The sequence below is a fragment of the Lutra lutra genome, chromosome 13 (assembly GCF_902655055.1).
Source record: "Lutra lutra chromosome 13, mLutLut1.2, whole genome shotgun sequence".
NCBI lineage: Eukaryota > Metazoa > Chordata > Mammalia > Carnivora > Mustelidae > Lutra > Lutra lutra.
This window is the reverse complement of record NC_062290.1, coordinates 5,610,732-5,631,674: the sequence shown is the minus strand read 5'-3', so window position 1 is coordinate 5,631,674 and position 20,943 is coordinate 5,610,732. Positions and strand designations below refer to the sequence as shown.

Sequence of the window (20,943 nt, the reverse complement as noted above, 5' to 3'; positions counted from 1 at the left end):
AACTCTCCACTGGGTCCTCATCAGCTTCAGGGAGTCCTCTTTCAAGGACACATACAAGTGTCTTAGTTGCCTTTCAGAGGTTCCTGACCTAGTGAGCCTAGAAGGAGTAGATACACGCTCCAAGGATGTAAGAGGTCAGGTCTGGTCCCATGGCTTCTTGTTCTCACACCGGCAACCAAGCTGTCAAGCAGTATAACTTCAGGAGTCGATTCTGATACCATAGATACATATCATGCTCCTTTAAAAAAGATCCTCGTCATCACGACATGGTTCGTTAGCAGTTACAAACCATGTAACCTGACTTCCTCATTTTACAGATGGCAGGATTTGAGCTAAGAGGTGTTAAGTGACTTTCTTGAATGAAATAATGATAGAAAAATGAAAGGTCTTGTGATTCCCAGTATAGTGCTAGTCATTCTCTCATTCCCTCTGAAACACGTCATGTCTGCTATTTGCATGACTCTCAAGTAGGCTGTGTGGGAAGTGTAAGGATGAATGAAGCCCAGCAGTAGTACTCCAAGATTCTTACAATCAGGAATTGGAGATAAGGTGTTCAAAATCCTGTTCTCATTGGCGTAATTTGGGCTAAGATTAAAGAAGCTAGATTTCTATAGACCCTCTAGCAATCGATCAGATATCTGGGTTTTTGTTGTTTTCTTCTGTTGCGTGAGACTCTTGTCTTCCCCATAGGAACTTCCACCTGAGGACTGCCCACAACCTACACACCCATTATGGCACAGGTGCCTTGTTCCCCTTTTCTCTTCAGTGGGCGCCAACCTTTTCTTTCTTTTCCCATGATAACCCTTCATAAAGGAAATATTAGATGGAATACTTTTATGCAATGAGTGGGGGAAAGCTCAGTCCTCTTGTGTGTCTCCTTTACTCTCACTACTGCATAGACACCTCAGACATGAATGCATGGGGTGTCTTCTCTGCGACACCCACTTGGTGTCCTGTGTCTTAACTCAGCTCTGACACTATCTACCTGGAAGTAGCCTGAGATCCCACCCATGAAGGGCTCAGTCCCACAAGACTGCCCTCCCTGACTTCCACTCCCCACTTCAGATGCCAAGAGCGAGTCCAGGTGGTCACCTGTACGTCTGACCAATCAGCTAAAAATCTGAGGTTCCCACTGTCCCTTCCTTGGGTTCGATGAATTTGCTAGAGTAGGTCACAGAGCTCAGGAAAATGGTTTACTTACTGTTGACCAGTCTATTTTAAAAGGTTATGAAGTGATATGACGAACATCCAGATGGAAGAAATGCACAGGGCAGGGTATGTGGGGCGCCTATGCTCTATGCACGCCTCACTCTCCCAGCACCAACATGTGCTCACCCATGCAGAAGCTCTCGGAAGCCCTACTTTAGGGATTGTCATAGGGGCTTTATCACATGGGCATAACCAATCATTAACTCCATCTTTAGCTCTTTTCCTCTCCCTGGAGAATGGGGAGGAGAGTGGGAAATGGGGCTGAAAAATCCCAAGCTACTAATCATAGCTTGGTCTTTCTGGTGACCAGCCCCCATCCAGGAGTTCAGCAAGAGTCACCTCTCTACAACAAAAGACCGTGCTATCATCCAGGAAATTTCAAGGGATTCAGGAACTCCGTCAGGAAGTGAAGGCTGAACATTAGAACAAAAGATGTTCCTAGTGCTCTTATCTCATAGGAAATTACAAGGATTTTAGGAACTCTATGCAGGAACCTGGGGCAGAGACCAGTACATACATTTTCTATGACCTCACAAAAGTAGATTAAAACCATGGTGAGACTAGAGTGAGGGATATAAACACCCTACTGTAGGTCCCTGCAAAGGCCTCTAAGGTGCACATGTGCTTCTTGGAACATACTCAGAAAATCACGTAGCTCTCAAACTATCACTTTATCCCAAAGCCCACCTTATTTACATATCCTCAGAATCCCCAGAGACACCCACCCCATATCCAGCTTCCTGCCACACAGCAGCCAGGTGTTCCCTGGAGGAGGAGACACTAACAGCCTCATCCACCTGGGCTCATGAGTTTTTAATTGTGCCAGAAGTCAGTGTAGTTTTTTATAGTTTTCTGTGGCTTTACAAGAAGTACAAATACAACATGAGAGTTCAGAGATGGGAAAAAATATCACTTTAGGCTGGGGATAATCAGGGAAGAGAGAAGTTTTCATGGAGGAGGTGACATTTGAACCAAGCAAGAATGGAAATAGCAGACTATTCTAGATGGAAGAGACCAGGGGGAGGAGACATGAGCATCCATGGGAAAAAGCATGGGCTCCTAGCCTGGTAAGAGCCAGTGGGGAGATAAGAGGAAAGACCGTCGGGGCCATCATATGAGCCAGGAGTTCCAGGCATAGAGGTTAGATTGTACTCATCAGGCTTAGTGCCTCAGTCAGGTCTCAGCCGGAAGCAGAGGGCACACTCAGGAGGGGTGACTGAGGCACGCTTCTAAGTTTTTTACTAGTTACAAAGACAGGAGGAAGGTTGGGGGAGACCGGTTAGGAAGGTTGAACACCCTGGAACTGGAAAGAACAAGGAAGAGTTGACTACCCCAGGCCTGAAGGGGAAAAGGGAAGAAGGAGTTGCCACAGGCTGGTGAGAAATAGTGGGAGAGGGCCACCCACAAGGATAAAGCCAGTCCGCAACCTGTCTGGAGGTTGCGGAAGCATGCACGCCCCAGCCTCACTGTGCTGCCCGTTACAGTCTTCTTTATCTCCAGCCTGCGGGGGAAGCATGGAGTGGAAGCTAGGGAGAGGAGAGCCCAGTGAGCAGTCCAGTGTCTTCCTCCTGGGACCTGAGCCCGGTGGAGCAGAGAGGAGAATGAGTCTGAAAGAATCGGTGGAAATGTCTGGTGTGATGGAGAACTAGCAAAGGTTTTGAACGGGTGAGCCCATGAACCGAGCTGACTACAAGCCGGAGAATGGGCGGAACAAGGCTCTTGCCTTAGGTCTGGAGAGAGAAGTTGGAGACGTGGACCCAGGGCAGTGGTAGAGGCAGTGGTAGAGACAGTGGTGCAGACAAAAGGTCAGGAACTATGCTGCTTTCAGATACATGAGCTTTTCTGCTTTGGCAGTCTCTCACTCCAATCTGATTTTTGAGAGCTTATATATTTTCTAACCAGAAAACTGATTTTCCTATTTGTGGACTTCTCTCCCCAGATTTGAACCTGTGGTTTCAGGAGCTGGGGTGACCTGATGGGACATGCTTAAGAAGCTTCTGGACTCTGAACAAGAGAGAGGCAGCACCAGGCCACGTGTGCTCAGAGGAAGCCAGGCACCCCACCCCTCCCAGATCCAGGCGCTCACCTCCACAGCTGTGACTCTAAGCAAAGCACGATAGCACTTTAGGAAATGACCACCCTGGATCGTAGACCCCAATGAGTGTTCTGAGGCTCCTTCTTGCTGCCAGGCTGAAAACAAAGGGAATTTCCCCCCCTGCTTTTCCAAAGTGATTTTCAGAAGCAGAGATGAGTGGAAATTTTCAGTTGCAGAAATGGACCCATTGCCAATAGAGTTATTTTTATCTGCAGTTTCTTCTTGATTCCAGAAAAGCCTATTGAGTCCATGAACTCACAGAACTTTAAACAGAGTCAAGCCATAATTTGCTTATCATATGGTTTAGTGGAATCTGGAAAGAATCTGAGTTATTTTAATTAACAGAAAGCATTTAAGTACACAGTGGACAACTCCAATTGTGGAGAAAGGCCATTGAGTATTTCTGTGAGATCTAAATCACAAAGCATTTGTTTTAACCTGTAATGGCACCATACTAAATGATTTTTTTAAAACTCCATCTTCCCTTTTAAAAATGCTGTTTTTTTTTTTTTTTAAACCTCAGAAGCCAATGGCATACATTAAAAAAAAACCAAAACGCTAATATGCCATACGTGCAAAGATTTCAGATGGGTACCCATAATGGTCAAAGCCCCAAATGAAGGCTCCTTTCCTGGCCCTCTCTCTGACTCTAAACTCCACCTTTCAGTGTCTCTGTCCCTGTCTGTGACACAGAGACACTCACAAGTCAAGACCTTTGATGGCTGGCACTGTAGAAATGCTGTGGGATCCCTTTGTGTGTGTCATCGAGGGGGACAGTAACTGCATGCCGTGACAACCGGTAAATCCTGTTAAATTTGGTCTGTGTGCTGCAGTCGGGAAGTTCGGAGCACTAGTTAACCTAGGACGTACCCAGATGTGTGCATTGTTGAGCTCAGCAGAGTCCTGGGTTAGCGGCCTATCTCTCTTGTCTGGAGCCATGAGGATTGGGGCACATGTGATAGCTTCCCCTTAGACAGTGAGCTCCTGGAGGGCAAGGAGGGAGCAGATTTTGCTAATGCTGCAGCGAGCTGCCTCAGGCACGATTGACTCTAAGACTCCTCCTAATACGGAAGAGAACGGTTACATGTAATATTCTTACTTTCTGTGACTGTAATATGAATGGCTAAAAAGAAGGTAATGGCAATCCTTAAAAACAGAAGAACTGGAGGAGTTGTGCGTCTTTAAAAAAGAAAAAAGTACCTTTTACAAAAGAAGCAAAAATAACATTTGGGAGAGTTTGAGGAATTGAGAAAGGCCGAACAAACAGAAATCACCTATGATCTCATCATCTCAACACAAGTATTTTCGTTTTTGCTGTTGGCGTTTGGTCCTTGTCCAGACATGTACACAATTTCAGCCATAGTTGTGATTGTCTATCCTTTTTTTTTTTTCCCCAAATTTGTCATTGTACCACGGGTTCCCACCCATGCGGCTGACTAGTCCTCCTAAGTATCATTTTTAATGAATGCATGAGTCGCATATCATAATGAGTGGGGATTGGGCCCAAACTCTCTTCATCCTCTGACTGCTATAAGCCCATATTTTGACTAGCGGCCTACAGTGACATTTAGGGTTCCTAAGGATTAGTATCGTTTCAGAGTAGTGTTTAGGAATCCCTGAAAAGCCTGGGTATTTCCATTTCCCCCAGTGCACAGACACCTTCATAATGACCTCAAGTCCCTTTGGGGATGGCTTTGAGGAAGATCTACAGTATGCGGTGTTGTTGCAGGTCCTTTCTGAGAACTGGGGAAGAAGCTATGACTCTCAATTGTGAAAACTCAAGTCAGATTTCTATTATATAAATCAAGTAATGCTTTGGTAGGCTGGCCGTCAACTTCATTCTTAGGGCCAACCACCACTGATGATTTCCTGCAAGTAAAGAATTCTGATGACTATTCTGGGATCATGTCCTCTCCACTGAAAACAGGAAGCCCATCTCAGGGGCAGCATCTCCTCCCAGCACCCTTGGCATGCAGAAAACAGCCACCTGGAGGTGTCCACGGTGGCTGGGGCTCCCTCACTAATGCATTTCTCAATGCTTTGGTGAAGGGAATATTCCTTGGGCCCTTTGAAGGTGAGGAAAGATGCACAGGTTACATATGATAAATTACTCCATTATCCCTAACTCCTTAAGCCTTTAGGATCCTTCCTGTACATTATTCCACAGAAATTCTATTAACTCAGTGTCACTGTTGAACACAGGTTTCAGCCAAAACAACTAAAAACACAGACCACTCCCAGCTGCTCGAACTCCTACATTCATTTCAGCTTGCTTCCACTATATAACAAACCTTATGACTTATGTTTCTCACTTATGCTTTTATGATTGTGTACATTAGCAATTCAAGCTGGGTTCAGCGGGGCCGACTCATTTCTCCATCAGCTGGGCTCACTCACACATTTGCAATCAGTTGACAGATTGCTTGGAGGATGCTGGTCTGAAGTGGCCTCACTCACATGTCTTGGAGTTGGTGCTGGCTGTGGGCTGAGCCACGCACCTTCGGGAGGTCTATCCGTGCTTTTTTTCAGTATGGAAGCTGATCCAAAACAGCAAAAAGAGGGCCAATCCCAACGCGCAAGTAGTTTTCAGGTTTCTGTTTGCATCACACTTGCTAATGTCTCAGTGGCCAAAGCAAGTCAGATAGCTAGGCCAAAATCAATGTGGAAGGGACTTACGTGAGGGCCTGATCCACACAACGGTATGATTCCCTGGGGGCTATTGCTGTAACAATCTACCCGAGCATTAAGTCCAAAAACCTATGAAGAGCAGATTATATCAGGGTTACCTACATTTAGCCCCAACCCAATGTTGTATCCTGTTTTCCTTGGTCCGATACCCTTAGAGTCCATCTCAGTGTAGATTAGTTAGGTTTCTTCTAGTATAAATTTAACAAAATCATGTAATTCTTTTGGAGTAAAGTCTTCTCCTCCAAAACAAGACTCTGCCCTTCTCCCCCTGAATATGCTGGGATCTGACTCTAAACAAAAGCCCAACGACCACAAGAGCCGAGAGCGGTGGGGTTTGAAAAGGATAGGGGGTCTCCATGCAAGGGGACTGTCTCATCTGAGCTAATTACAGGTTCCCAAGCAAAGGAAGTCTGGTATCAGCAAATAGAAAATGAGAGGCTTCTTCCAAGGGAAGCTCAGGGATATTGAGGCATTAGGGGCGGTCAAAATTTTCAGCTTCGTCCAAGTCCGCCCAACATTCCTTTCCTAGTTGTCAGGGTCCTATCCTTCCAAATTCCTGCCTCAGCTTTCCCATGTGAGACTTGGCCGGTCTGTGACTGTTGGACTTGGGTCTGATTGTTTAGATACATCTGTCCTATAACTAAAAGGAATAAGAGATGTGTTCAGGGCAGGCTCAGAAGCCCTCTCATGCGCTGAAGACTATTTGAGCTTTTGAGCTGTAAGCTCTGCCTGCGCCATTAGTATGTCTCCAAAACCCTGCCTCCTGCTGACACTCAACCTAGTTTGGATAGCCCCTAGTGTAATGAATCACAGTGCCACTGTATGCTGACTACCCATTCCCATTTTCTACCGGTCAAGTGTTCAGCTCTGAGTTTGAAGCAAATCCAGCCCAGCATCCTGTTTTTCAGAGTCTGTTTCCTAGGATTACTCCTGGTATCCAGTCCTTTACCAGCCAGCATCTGGTCAGGAAAGTGGAATGGATTTAATATTAGGAATTGGTTATAAAGATAGTAGAAGGTAGAAAGAGCAAAAAGTAGATAGCAAAGAAACCCAAATATTAGAGCTACAGACAGCAGCTAACTTTCTGGCCTGGGCTGCTTACCAAAGTGACAAGTGCAGGAACTGGAAACAGGAAGGAATTCTCTGCCTCCCGCATTCCCATCTCCTAGGGCCTCCCATCTATTGAACTTTACATGAAGTCAGCTGGCAAGGGAATCTGGTAGATACAGTTTGCTGAATTCCAGCCCCTTCCTGGCAGGAAGGTAGGTTTGGAACTGAGAACAGGAGGTAAAGAACCAACCAATTCCTGCACCAAAACTTATCTAGGTAAATGGAGATCTATTCCCTGAGAGAGGAAAATACAGAGACAATGGATTCCAGTTACACTGCAGCACAAGGAACATTCTTAAACTTTGTGGCATTTGCCCATATAACAAGAGCCTAATATATATTTATTGATTAACTGGACAAGAAGATAGCAATAGAGAACTGCTTTGGCCAAGAACATAGAATAAAATAAATTAATTTTTAAATGCATTTTGTAGAAGAAGTTGTATCAGTTGCATCATTTGGTTGCAATTGAAAGAAAACCTGATGCAAATGGGCTTATATTAAAAAAACAGAATGCACTGGCTTATGTCACCGAACGGCTAAAGGTGTGGGCGGGCACAGGGGTCTAACGATGACATCAGGATCCAGTTTCCTTCTACCCTCTCTTCCCTCTGCTTACCTTTTGTTGACCTATTGTCAAACACGACTTTGTATTCTCAACAGCAGGCTCCTCTTAGGGGAAGTAAACTCCAAATAGCATGTTTTCCTCTCAGTTCTGTTTCCTCTCAGTCCTATAAAAATAGAATTCCATGTTAAAACAGAACAGCTACAAGAAGTACTGAGGAAGCAACGAATGCCCAGAATTCCGGGTTGTACAGATTGAACAGTAATATAACCACATTTAAGGAGAAAAAAAAAAGGGTTAAAAGAAAAAAGAGAAAAGAAATGTAATCAGACTGCTGGTCAAATCAGGCAACTTCCCATGGTCTTGATCCCCTTTGCTTTAAAACTCAGCACATGCAATGCTCAACTTATAGGTAATTTAGAGTTTAAATCAAAACAAAATTTAAGGAAGCATTTTCAATCATGACATTGGCAAATTCTTTTTTTTTTTAAGATTTTATTTATTTATCTGATAGAGACAGTGAGAGAGGGAACACAAGCAGGGGGACTGGGAGAGGGTAGAAGCAGGCTCCCTGCTGAGCAGAGAGCCTGCTTGGGTTTTGATCCCAGGACCCTGGGATCATGACCTGAGCTGAAGGCAGATCCTCAACTGACTGAGCCACCCAGGCAAATCCTTTTTATTGATAACATACACTGCTTCAGAATATGTTGTTAAATTGGTGGACTCATAAATTGTTAGTGGTCATATAAATCAGTACAATTTTTTTGAGATGTATTTGTCTATAGATCAGAGACCATGCAATTTGTCATACCATTTGTTTAAGTAATTATACTCTATAAATCTGAAATAACCCAAAAAGATATAGAAAGCTAAAGATATAGAGACATTCATTGCAAATAGAAATATGTGATTTTTTTTTTTAAAGATTTCATTTATTTACTTGACAGAGCGTGCACAAGAAGGGGGAGAGACAGGCAGAGGGAGAGGGAGAAGCAGGTTCTCCACAGAGCAGGAAACCTGATGTGGGACTCCATCCGAGGATCCTGGGATCAAGACCTGAGCCAAAGGCAGATGCTTTACCCACTGGGTTACCCAGGCGCCCCTAGATGTGTGATTTTTTAGAAAAAAGCTTTGCCATAACACTAAGGGAAAAAAAAGCAAAGTATATAACTCTATACTCAGTTAAAGTTTAAAAAAATGAACTAAAAAAAATATGCTTGGATATGTAGCAAGAACGATGTCAAGGCTTATACTTTTACCCCAAAATACCATTCTAGTGATTTTTTTCTAAAGGAATCCACAGACTGAAGTAAAATGTGTCTTATATGAAAAACTGTACTAATTACTGTCTTATCTGAATGGCCCCAAACTGGAAATAACCCGTCAAACAAAATACAAGTGAGTTAGTCATAGTAATTTGTATTTGGAATGCAGACTACTATCTAGTCATAAAATGACAGTTATAAAGATCATATGGAAATATGGAATAATTGGTATGATATAGTTTTCTCTATTTTACAAAAATTTTTGGTATTGTACAGCACTTTTGCAAAGTATTATTTTTTTTAAAGATTTTATTTATGTATCTGACAGACAGAGATCACAAGCAGACAGAGAGGCAGGCAGAGAGAGAGAGGGAAGCAGGCTCCCTGCTGAGCAGAGAGCCCGATGTGGGACTCGATCCCAGGACCCTGAAATCATGACCTGAGCCGAAGGCAGTGGCTTAACCCACTGAGCCACCCAGGCGCCCCGCAAAGTATTATTTTAAGTGTTCCCTTTGGCAACACCTACACTAAAGCTGGAAAGATAGAATGTTAGCATGGCCCTGTGCACACAATTCTGCAAAGCATTCCATGTTAAAATATAGATGTGTATCATGATACGGAAGCCAGAGCTCGCTCTGCTTATTAACCGTTGAAACACCGTGATACTTGGAAATAGCAGCGGTACTCCTGGCAGTGTGTTATTAGAAATATGAAATATCTGTCATTTCTATCAGAGATTTTGAGAACTATGATTTTACTTATATGTGGATTCTAAACAAAACAAATGAACAAACAATAAAAGAGAAAGAGGCTCATAGTTACAGAGAACAAACTGGTGGGTGCGAGGGGAAGGGTGAGGGGGTGGGCAAAATAGGGGAAGGGGTGGAAGAGGTATAAACTTGCGGTTATCAAATAAGTCACAGCATAGGGAATATTGTCAATAATAGGGTAATCATTCTGTACAGTACAAGATGGTGACTAGACTTAACTGTGGTGATCCTTTCATAAAGTATGTACATGTCGAATCACGATGTTGTATACCTGAAACTAAGGAATTTTATATATCAACTCTACGTCAATAAAAAAAAAATATGGAGTTTACGTCCACAAAGTCCTGCTTTTAGCATGTTTGGGAAGAAAATCTAAAATCCCATATTCCTTCCTTTTTTCCTTCCTCCTCTCCTTTGCTGTCTCAACTGTGAAATTAAAATGGTAATAACAGTCTCTGTCTCTGTCAGTGTGGTGAGATTATGGTCAATTTTTATTTTCTTTATATTCTTCCTGTATTTGGAAGGTTTTAAAAAACACATTTTACATTTTATTTATTTATTTATTTTATTTGCCAGAGAGAACACAAGCAGGGGGAACAGCAAGCTGAGGGAGAAGCAGGCCCCCACTGAGCAGGGAGTCCGATGTGGGGCTGGATCTCAGGACCCTGGGACCATGCCCTGAGCCGAAGGCAGATGCCTAACACACTGAGCCACCCAGACATCCCAACATTTTATATTTTAAATCTGAAAAAACAATAAAATTGATGTTTTAAATTAAATTATTTAATTTAAATTTAAAATACTTTTTTAAAATATTTTGAAATTTTAGGGGCACCTGGGTGGCTCAGTCAATTAAGTGTCTGCCTTCAGCTCAGGTCAGGTTCCCAGAGTCCTGAGATCCAGCCCCACATCGGGCTCTCTGCTCAATGAGGAGCCTGCTTCTCCCTCAGCCTCTGCCCTTCTTCCTGCTTGTGCTCTCTTTCTCTCAAATAAATAAATCAAATAATTTTGGAGTTTCAGTGTCTATCTCTTGAAAATTAAAAGGTTGCATGAATGGCAAATATTATAGTATTTTTGGCAACAATTTTATGAGCACAGCCCCTGTTTTTTCCCTCATGTCAGGGGCACATTTTCACCCATGTTTTTAAGAAACGCTAAAAAGAAACTAAAAGAAAAGTTGACTAAGTGAAAGTGCGCAGAGGCGCAAAGGTTGCCAGCATCCTGCCGGCTCAGTCAGGTGTGATGCCGGCCTCTGCACACAGCGCATGACGGGCCTGTGACAGAACGTGTGACACACACATGTGATGGGTGAGCGCCTCCCTTCTGCTCCACATCGCACCCTGGGGACTTGACCTCAGAAACCACCCTCCTGGGGGCAGGCAGGTCAGGGGTGGGGAGTGAGAGGGGTCTTTCCAAAACACACATTGTTTGAGTTCTCGTCTAAAAATGAAGAGAAGGGGAGAACACTGTGTGTAAGGTGCTGGAATGTGACATTTGGAAGCTGTTCGGGGAAATGCCGGTCGCACCATCTCTAGCTCGGTCCCCCTGAGAGGTGAAATGAAAAGTTCGAGCCGGAGTCCAGAGTCTCTCATGATCTCATGTAACCCCAAACTGAGGGTTACAGAGGGAGGTGGGCGGGGGGATGGGGTGACCTAGTGACAGGCATTAAGGAGGGCACGTGTGGTGATGAGCACTGGGTGTTATATATAGGCCACTAATGAAATGTTGAACGCTAAAAAAAGAAGAAAAGTTCAAGCCCAGGCTGGCAGACACTGCACTTTTCTGAGTGTTCATCAATGAGATTAGGGGTTCATTGGACTCCCCAACAACATCTTCTCCCTTTCAGGGCCATCTTGGGGGAAAGGCCGCTGGTCTAGTCCTAGGGACCCATCAGAATCCATTCTGGGGTCTTAGACCACCCCCCCACCCGCCAAGTCAGCACCATGTGAGATGCAAGGGGCACACGTTCTCTATGAGATAACCCGCACTTTCAGGGATTCTCAAGGGGCTGGAGAAATCCACACGGGAGAAGTTGTAGAAAAAGTAAAGCCACCTGTTGCATGGATCCCTGGGTGTTATACACAAACAACGAATCACAGAACGCTGCATCAAAAACTAATGATGTACTGTATAGTGACTAACATGATTAAAAAAAAAAAAAAGCAAGGCCACTCACAGTTAAGTGTCTGATGAGAGGAAACAGACCATAAGACTCAAGGAATTGGAGTGGGTGGGAGGAAAAAGCACAAGACTAGGGAGGGAATGAGAAATGTACTGGGCCTAGAAGATTTTTAGTGACAAGTAAGGAATAGATCAGTAATGGAGGCAAGGCTGATACTCGCAAATTTCGAGGACCCACCCAGCAGTGGCAACGGACCACAGGCTGGGGAAGCCTCTGGAGGGTGGTTGTTGAATGGTGGCCGGGGGGATATCTGGGGAACCTGGGGAAGCAGCAAGATGGTCAGGATGGTGGGGGTCACTCAGGGTGCTTGGGATAGTGAATATTTTCTATCTAGATAGTTCTATCTAGTATCTGTATACTAGTTCTATCTAGTATCCAGTATCTGCTGAAAATCAGCCCTGAATGAGGGCAAAATGTATAAGAAAGTGTAATACTTGCTTTTGTATATGGCATTTCATTTGATCTACCTATCTGTGGGTCTATTTATCTGTCTTTCTGTCTGTCCACAAGAGACCAAAAACACAGGTGAAGGGGCAGACATGGGTCTGAAGGCAGCCATTACTCATCTTTCATTCAGTCATTTCCCCATGCCTCTCACAAACTCAGAGCCCCCAGGTGTTGGCAGCTGGACCCTGAGCTGAGGAGTCCATCCAGAGCTGGAATTGTCACATGGGAACTGGGAGTCATGCCACAAGCCCTGAGAGGCAGCCAGGTCAGAATCTGCAAATGGCAACAGGAGGAAACAAGTGAATCATAATCTGAGTATGGATCCAAGTGAGGTGTCAGGGGAGGCGGGTCTGACAGGGAGGCAGGGACCCATCAGAAATCCAATCATGGTGTTTTGTTGGGAACTGATGGCTCTCCAGCATTGCAAACAGGTTTGAGAAGGAAACAAATAGAGCCTGAACCAATTGGACTCGAGAGTAGTAATATCACCATCATTTCGATTTCTGTGGCTCGTTAAGATTTGCAAAGCATTTTCAAATATCTAGTTGAGCCTTCCTGACAAGTGGTAAAGCAAATAGTGCAAACATTCTCATCTACTGCTAGGGCAAATCAGGTTTGGAGAAGGAGAGTAACTTGTCCATTTCTTTTTAAGTAGGGTTACCAGTTGAGTAGCTCAAGGAGAGGCCATAAACACAGAAATCTTCATTTTTATCCCAGCACGTACAAAGAGTTGCATTGATATGCATACACATCAATCAATATGGTTGGGGAAAGAGCTCAGACTAACAAAGCATCTATTTTAAAAAATTGTCTTTTTTTCTGTTTACCTCTGTCTTAATTAGCAACCCACATAAGGACAAGAAGGTGAGCTTGTACTGTCTGAAGACTAAGAAAGCAGAGAGAATAGTCAGTCAGGTAAGCAAGAGTTTTCTAATTTAAGATCCCAGTCTGACTAAGTCAAGACCAAGGAGATGGAGTATGAAGTCTTTCTTTCAGGTGTGTGGGCACCGAAGATGGAAGAAGCTTGCTTTGATAGCAGTGAATGTGAAAAAAATCTCAGGACGTAATGTAAAATGATGAGTAACATCATATTCATAAAGTACAAATGTGCTGTAACCACAAATGGGGGTTGAATTGAAATCCAACTGCTAGAAAGCTAAGAACTTTAGCACATCTGATAGCAGGATACTGTTTAGGACTGTGAACAAATAGTTTTGATGCAACTTCTCTGTCTAGACCAGCCTGCATCTAGGGTGTTTTGTTCTATTCTCGGCCCTACTTAACTGGGACATTGATTGATGGGAATAGATCTGGAGTGGGACACCCAAAATAGTGACAGGGCTGGAAAACATTGTCGATTAGGAATACATAAGGGATTTGGGTGTATTTCTCCTGAAGAAGAATTATCAAGGGAAAACATGAAAGCCGAGTTCAAGAGGTATGAGTTACACTGAAGTAGAGTTTGACCTAGAACTGGCAAGAACTCACTAACAACTAGAACTACTCACCAAAGTTTATCTCCCAGTTGTTTGAAATATTCACACATCCTGGAACTACGTTCCCAAAGGAGCCATACTCATAAGGTCTCCTTTTTATCCTAAGATCTGTAACTGTTCAAACTAGTCATTCAACTTCCTTCAGGGTCAGGTGGCAGTTGAGGGGGTGATGGTAGAATGAGATGGATTCCAGCTCTCCCCTGTCTGATGCATTGGTTCTAGGGTGGAGTTTCACTTCTGTTTCACAGCGATACCACAGACCGGGATCTTCCATCAGCAGCATGACTCTCAAGATCTTATCCTCAAATGAACTTTCCTCTACCAAGATATTCTAACCAATCTATCATCAGATGAGCCCAGTTTCCGTACCTCATTGGCATGGTTCCTTGAGAACTATGTCAACTTGCCATATTCCTTTTTTTTTTTTTTTTTGGCACAGAAAGGGAGAGGTAGAGAGCACAAGTAGGGGGAGCTGCAGACAGGGAGAAGGAAAAGCAGGCTCTCTACCAAGCAGGGAGCCCAACACAGAACTTAATCCCAGGACCCTGGGATCATGACCTGAGCAGAAAGCAGACACTTAATCAACTGAGCCACCCAGGCACCCAGCCATATTCCTTTCTCAATATTCTTACTTTTTCCCTCTAAACTCTGTTTGTAAACCCAAACATCCTGTTTTCAACACTCCTTGTGTCTAGGAACAGAGTGAGGCTAATGACACAAATGAGAGACTAATTAAAGGGTGGGAAATATCTGCCTTTTACCTGGAGGATAACATCAGGATTGAGGAAGAGCGGAGGGCTTGGTTTTAAGGTGCCAGCCAGGAGTCCTACTACCTCAGAGACCTGCATCCAGATAGGATCAGTCACTGCAGGCAAAGGAAGTGGTTGTGTCTGGGCAGGTGAAGAGGGATGCCGGGAAGTCCCTGTCCTTCCTACTATACCGACACCACCTGCACGTCTCCATCTTTCTGCCTGAACACTCACCTTCCGAGATTATTTCCTTTAGGCCTCAAAGCCTTTTTAGACTTCAAGAAGCTCCCTAGGAGCTACTGATTAACTCAACCAAGGCAACAAACTAAGACTTGGGAGAAAGGGCCGTTTTTAGGAATGTAGGGTCCAGGGCTCTCCTTGGAAGATGTAGTCATGGGAAAACCACACTGTTATCTTTTTCATGTGTTTACCACAGATTTAGTGCTAAGCACTATATACTAGGCACAAGGGAGACAGAGATAGTAAGACACCGTTCTTGTCCTCAAGGGACTTGCAGATCATAGAAGTCGTCTTTCTGACATTTTACATAGTTGTTTACTATATACAGGGAAAGATGTCATAAGATGACTCAAATGGGGAAAGCAGTTGGGGTATGTGTTGTTGGTTAACCCATGACGGGGCCTTTATCCTGCAGTCACGAAGCAGGTGGGGAGGGGTTGGCTAGAAACCGCTGGTTTGGTCAATGGAGGACAGTACACCCAGGGAGGGAACAGGGATCCTGGAAGAACTGGAGGGATGTCCAACAAAACCTCTCAGTCAGGAGCTGGGGCCATAAATTTTTCTGTAGGGATTTATGTTTTCAGGCATTCCTTTACAGAATTAAGGAGCCACCACTGCCCACCCACCCCCCCCCCCAACCCACCCTCTGCTACCCTGGCAATACCAGTAAGGCTGAGGAGCTAGAATTCCTCAGGATTTTCTTTTGGTGTCTCAGGCAGAAGAAGGCAAATGAGAGACGTAGCATGCTGTAAAAGCAGACTTTTCACCACAAAACACTGGGGATAATAAAACACTCTCCCTCTCTAACAGTAGCTAACTTCAGCAGAGATACACCACCTTGGGGAGGCACGTGGCAAAATCTCATGGGAAAAGGGGGAAACGGAGACTGATTTCATAAAGTTTCCTAGTTGGGTTTATATGACCTTTACCAGCCTGCCTTGAGACCTGTAGATAAAGGCCTGAGTCAAAGCTGCTCTGCCACTGATTAGGGACACACCCACAGACTGGCCCCTCTCTGAGCCTGTTTCCTCACAGGTCAGATAACCAATCTCCCGCCCCCCAGCATTGTTGAGAGGAGTAAGGATAACATACTCACGTGCTCACCCCCATTAGTATGTAGCCAAATAGCCAAAGCCATTCCAGTTAGGATCTTGGTTTTACATTTATGTAATTAAACTAATTATTAAGTCTCCCCCTGCCCCGAAAGAATCAACCTCAAAGGTAAATTTAGAATGTTCTTTCTGGGGGAAAAAATCTGGCAACTTAGAAATAGCAGCTTCAGAAAAAGAAAATGAAAGAAAGAAAGAAAGAAAGAAAGAAAGGAAGAAGAAAGAAATAGCAGCTTCTCTCTACTGCCACACCCCAACTTCCTATTTCCAGCAATTAAGATGTCATGAAATATTGGCCCCCAGTTTAAGCTGGGGCGCCTCACTACATAGGGCGATTTTCTGTGAAGAGCTTATTTCCTGAAAATCTCAGGCTTTTCACTGCTAGTTGAGCAGATTCTGTTGTCCCACAATGTAGGTTTTGAGACGAAGGACCATACTAGTGGCTAATCATTCACTGAGCTTTGGTTAGTTGGTGCCCGGGTGAAAGTGAAGAAGGAAGGAATCCACAGGGAAGTCTGCTGTGCTAAACACTGTGTGGGCTGCTCTGCGTATATCATTAAATTTAACCCCTTCGAACAATTTGGAGAGATAAATAGGATTATCCTCATTTTTCTGTTGAGAAATGGAAGCTGAGAGTCCCATGTCCAAAGTAATGCAACTGGCAACTAGGCAATAGTTCTGGGGCCCCAATACATTGCTCTCTAACTCCAAAATTTCTTAAATAAACCGCAGAGGAAAATGTATTTTGGAGCTCATCTAAGCAAGACATAGTTAAGAAGTGCAATACTGGGAGATAGGTTCACTACTTCTACACACACATAAGTGATTTTTCTCTCCACTGGACACTCACTTCTGGGTGTAACTGAAACCAAGCTGCCCGGGCTCAAGTTCAGACACTTCCTTTCCACTCAGCCAACTGCCACAAAGGAAAAAGAAGTGGCGAAAGGCAGTTTCAGGCCCGTCATCAGCAAACTCAACTAACCTTCCCTGGTCAAGAGGAGTAAAGGGACCACATCTGTCCATCCCAGAACATCCAGCAATTGCCTGGGAGATCAACACCAATCCGTTGTTTCCCAATACACATTGTTCTATTCGTCTGGCCCCAACAGTCAAAGCTGAAAAACCATCGTGCTTCCCAAGCAAAACCGTGTTTATGTGTAAAGGCACATTTGCGTTCTGCCATTCGATATTCACTGCCGTCCCTCTGGTCGCTCTCAGGAAGCACTGGCTACACAGGTGTTTGCAGACCCGGGACCCTTTGGGGGGTCCACACTTGGAGACACAGACCACACTTGGAGAAGAACTGTTACCATCTCACTCTGAATTACAACAGTCTGACCTCGGTTCCTTCCAAGATAAATCCCACCACTTGACCCTCGAGGGGGTCTGCACCTATCAATTAAATGCAGATTACTTTCTTCCTCTTTTTGTCTCCCCCCCCCCCCGCCGTTTTATTTCAAGCAACCCAGAGGCCTGCCTAAAGCAATCTTCAATGACTACAGATGTTCTGAAGGAAATAGAGAGATGAAGAGATCTAGACCATATTTTCTTTTCAGCGATTCCTGTATAACTGAGCCCAACTGTTATTTTTTATCTTGAAAATTAAAGCTGCCCCTGCAGGTTCTAGGGTAGGGCTTTGCTATTTGCATGTTTCTTCCCCTGTCTTCCCCTTTGGCTACCCCGCACCCAGGGGTTTAGAGGAACCGGCTACCTGTGGGAAGGAGGTAGAGATATCACGTAAGCAAAGCTACCAGCCCAGGGTAAGCACCTGACTTGGCCTTTCCGCAGTCACATTGCACAATTCAGTTTAAAAGCCAACGCAAATACCACCCCACCACCAACTATACCTTTCCTTTGTCAACTCTATTTTATGGTAACATGATTTTCCATCACTGAGTGATGAGACTGTGATGACCTTAAGGTATTTCTATGCTGAATTCCCAGAAACAGTTTAGGGGAAGAATATTACTTCTCTTTTGCTTTGCCTCTCCAAAGGTCCCTCCTGAGCACCTCAAATTTACTCTTCAACCCACTCTTCTTTTGAGGGAAATAAGTCTATGTTTCCCCACACATCCCACTCTTACACCTCAGTGGCCAAAACACACAAAAACCAGAGCCAGTCCCTCAGCCAATTGCAGGAATAACCTCCCACAGATGCTGAAACCTCATTTGAGCCTGGATTTCCGCCCCCCCCCGCCCCAGGATTCCTCTTGGAGAAAAAGAATCAGGGCAGCCCCCACGCAGAGGACTGAGCATAGAACAAAAATCCCAGAGCCTTCCAGCTTCAAGCGTTTCTTTGGTTCCCATGAACCACCTGGGGCTGGAAGGAGAAAAGTCTAGCACAGGAAAGACAGCAGAAGCTTTGGAAAGGGATTTCTCAGGAGACCTGAAAAAGTGTGCAGAGAGCTCTGTAGTGACTAGGAATGCGAAGATATCAGTGCCTGACAAACAGTAGGTGCTCAATATCTACTTATAATAATTGAACGATTGCATGAATGAATGGGTAAAAGGGAAAAGGCGGAAGAGATTAGGAGAGCTGGGTACAGATGACACTCGCCTTCCTTTCCTCCTAGGATCTTTCTTAGGGTTATTTCCATTTTTTCCACTGGCTCCAGGATGGTGCACAGACATCACCTCCGGGCCGAAGGCTTCTCTATCAGTCCATCCTTAGTGCTGGCAAGACTTAGGTGTCTACTTCCGCACCTCCCAGGCAAAGGCTCAAGATAAAGCAAGCCTAGGTAGTTATGGCAAAAGAGAAAAGGAAAAGGTGAGCCAAGAAGCCTGCATTCTCTTCCTTCTGTTTCAATTTGCTGGTGCTTCTGGAAGAGTTAAATTCTTCAGGCCCAGTTATCCATGACTGAACTGTCGTTAATATCACTGAAGCACCCGGATGGGAAATCCACTGACACTAGATTTGTGACATTGTAAAGGGAAGTACCATAGATATCTAGAGAATACATCTTCAAAACAAACCCTTAGTTCTTAGCAGCTCTTTCCTAAACCAGTGCTCCTCAAATTTTTTTTTTAAGATTTTATTTATTTATTTGTCAGAGAGAGAGAGAGCGAGCACAGGCAGACAGAGTGGCAGGCAGAGGCAGAGGGAGAAGCAGGCTCCCCACAGAACAAGGAGCCTGATGTGGGACTCGATCGCAGGACGCTGGGATCAGGACCTGAGCCGAAGGCAGCGGCTTAACCAACTGAGCCACCCAGGCGTCCCTTCCTCCAAGCCCCATCTTACTAAAGGGATTATAACAGGTATTAGTGAAAAGAGATGGAAAGGCTGCAGTCAGCGCCTGTAGAAAACTCATCAGAAAGAGCAAAGAAACAGACTGCCTGCAAGCACTCCTGACTTGTAATGTCTTTTTGAGTCTAGGGGAAGAAGAGGGAGACTCCGAAGATACTGTTTGCTCATAAGCTTCAGAAGCTTTTGAAAGCAGCAGTTTCTACAGCAAAAAAACATCCTGAGGACAAGAAGAGGGGATGACAAAACCATGAATTTGCCTAGAGGGGCTGAAGCCAGAAACAGAGGTGAAGGTCCCAGCTTGTAAAAGTGAGTCTCCTCTGACCGCAAAGACTCTGGGCTTCATGGAGAAAGGTCCAGCCCGGGCAAAGGAACATCTCCATGCAGTCTTTTCACCAGGGCAGGGGGCGGGGGGTCCTTTGATCTGCTTTGTGAGAGTTCCTCCGTTGTTTCCACATGAGCACTGCTCTGACAAGACTGTGAGGTTCCAGAAGTGGGGACTCGGACTTAGGCCTCTTTTATCTTCCTGGGATCACATGCTGCTCTATGAAATGAAGTCGGTGCTGGACTTGCACGGCGGCCACTGCTGATAAAAGAAGGAAGGGTGAAGGTCTAAGAATCCTCAGTCAATATCCAGAATTTCACTTTGGAATGGTGCAAGAGATTCTTCTGGGAGACATACTGATACCTTGCAGAAACCCAACCTGGACTTTGCCTCTTACATCACCTTCTTCTTGTTCAGACCAGTTTCTGAAGATACAGGCATGGTTCTGGAGTAAGGGGAACTGAGAATCTTGGGTACGGTAGGCTATCATGTGACTTCAGGATAACATGTTCAAAACAAAACCTAAATTCAGCGCACACACAGAGAGAGAGAGAGAGAGAGAGAGAGAAAGGAATGTGGGGTAAGGTCTCTAGATCGCCATTTATCTCTTATCAGAATTTAATCCCAGATTTCCTTGCCTCCAGCCAGTGTGGCAAATAATCAGAAAGAGCGAGACAGCTCTCGTGGCATATCTTTCCGTGCAAGGGACTCTCTGTTCTTGTTATCTAGGATGAACTTTGTGATCAGATGACATACCATCACTGTCAAGAAGAATAGAGATGAGATCTTTCCAACGTATCACCACCCGAACACTTAACACTAACAGCTACTCAACAACCGGGGGCTTCTTGAGGCAAGAACCAAGTACATACAAAGTTTCCTCTTTTTAAGGCAATAAAAAATGCTGAGTTCATATGCTTATTCCCTGTGTCATTTCTAGATGGAAGGCAGGCTAGTTAATTTCTTGTTTTACTTTCCTAAGAAAATAAGCCATGTTGCAACTGTTAATTTAAAAAAAAAAATGGTTTTCAGGTCTTAAAAAACACATGCTCATTTTAGAAAAATGTGGAAATCGTCAAGGAGTTCAAAAAAGAAAGGTCCCTTTGAATGCCAGCAACTAGCACAACCTGACCCATATATTGCTGTAGCTTTTCAAAAGTCAGAGAGAAAATCAGCATAGGAAAAGCTACCTTCACATATTCACTGGTGGGTCAGATGCAGGCTATGTTCTTACCTCGGGGGAGAAGTGCAGTAGTGGAAGGAAACTCATCTGGAAATGTGCAATGTCAGATCCAAAAATTAAGACACCATGTGACTGCTGATCATGACTTCCCCTGGATAAGGATGCACATTTCCTGATCTATAACATGACTTCCTGTTTTAAAACAGATTGGAGAGGTTTGGACACACTTGTGTGCTGTCTCTACCTTTTGAAGGAAAGCTTCAAGCACC

The 20,943-nt window shown here is 44.5% G+C and overlaps 1 protein-coding gene across 4 annotated transcripts in view; it reads left to right on the top strand.

Annotated features, from left to right (window-relative positions):
* Nucleotides 1-20,326, top strand: part of PDCD1LG2 (programmed cell death 1 ligand 2) — a 73,530-nt gene extending 53,204 nt beyond the window's left edge. For 2 of the 4 annotated variants that reach the window (XR_007122358.1, XR_007122355.1), the window contains exons 7-8: nt 13,174-13,246; nt 19,299-20,326. Coding sequence is in view for 1 of the 4 variants with exons in the window: in XM_047700600.1 (XP_047556556.1) it covers nt 3,149-3,154 (6 nt within the window). In the remaining 3 variants the exon portion in view is untranslated. Of the gene's footprint in view, nt 1-3,148; nt 8,221-13,173; nt 13,247-13,327; nt 13,343-19,298 lie in introns of those variants that run through there. The other 2 variants (XR_007122357.1, XM_047700600.1) reach the window with 2 other exon arrangements.
* Nucleotides 20,327-20,943: the final 617 nt, after the last annotated feature.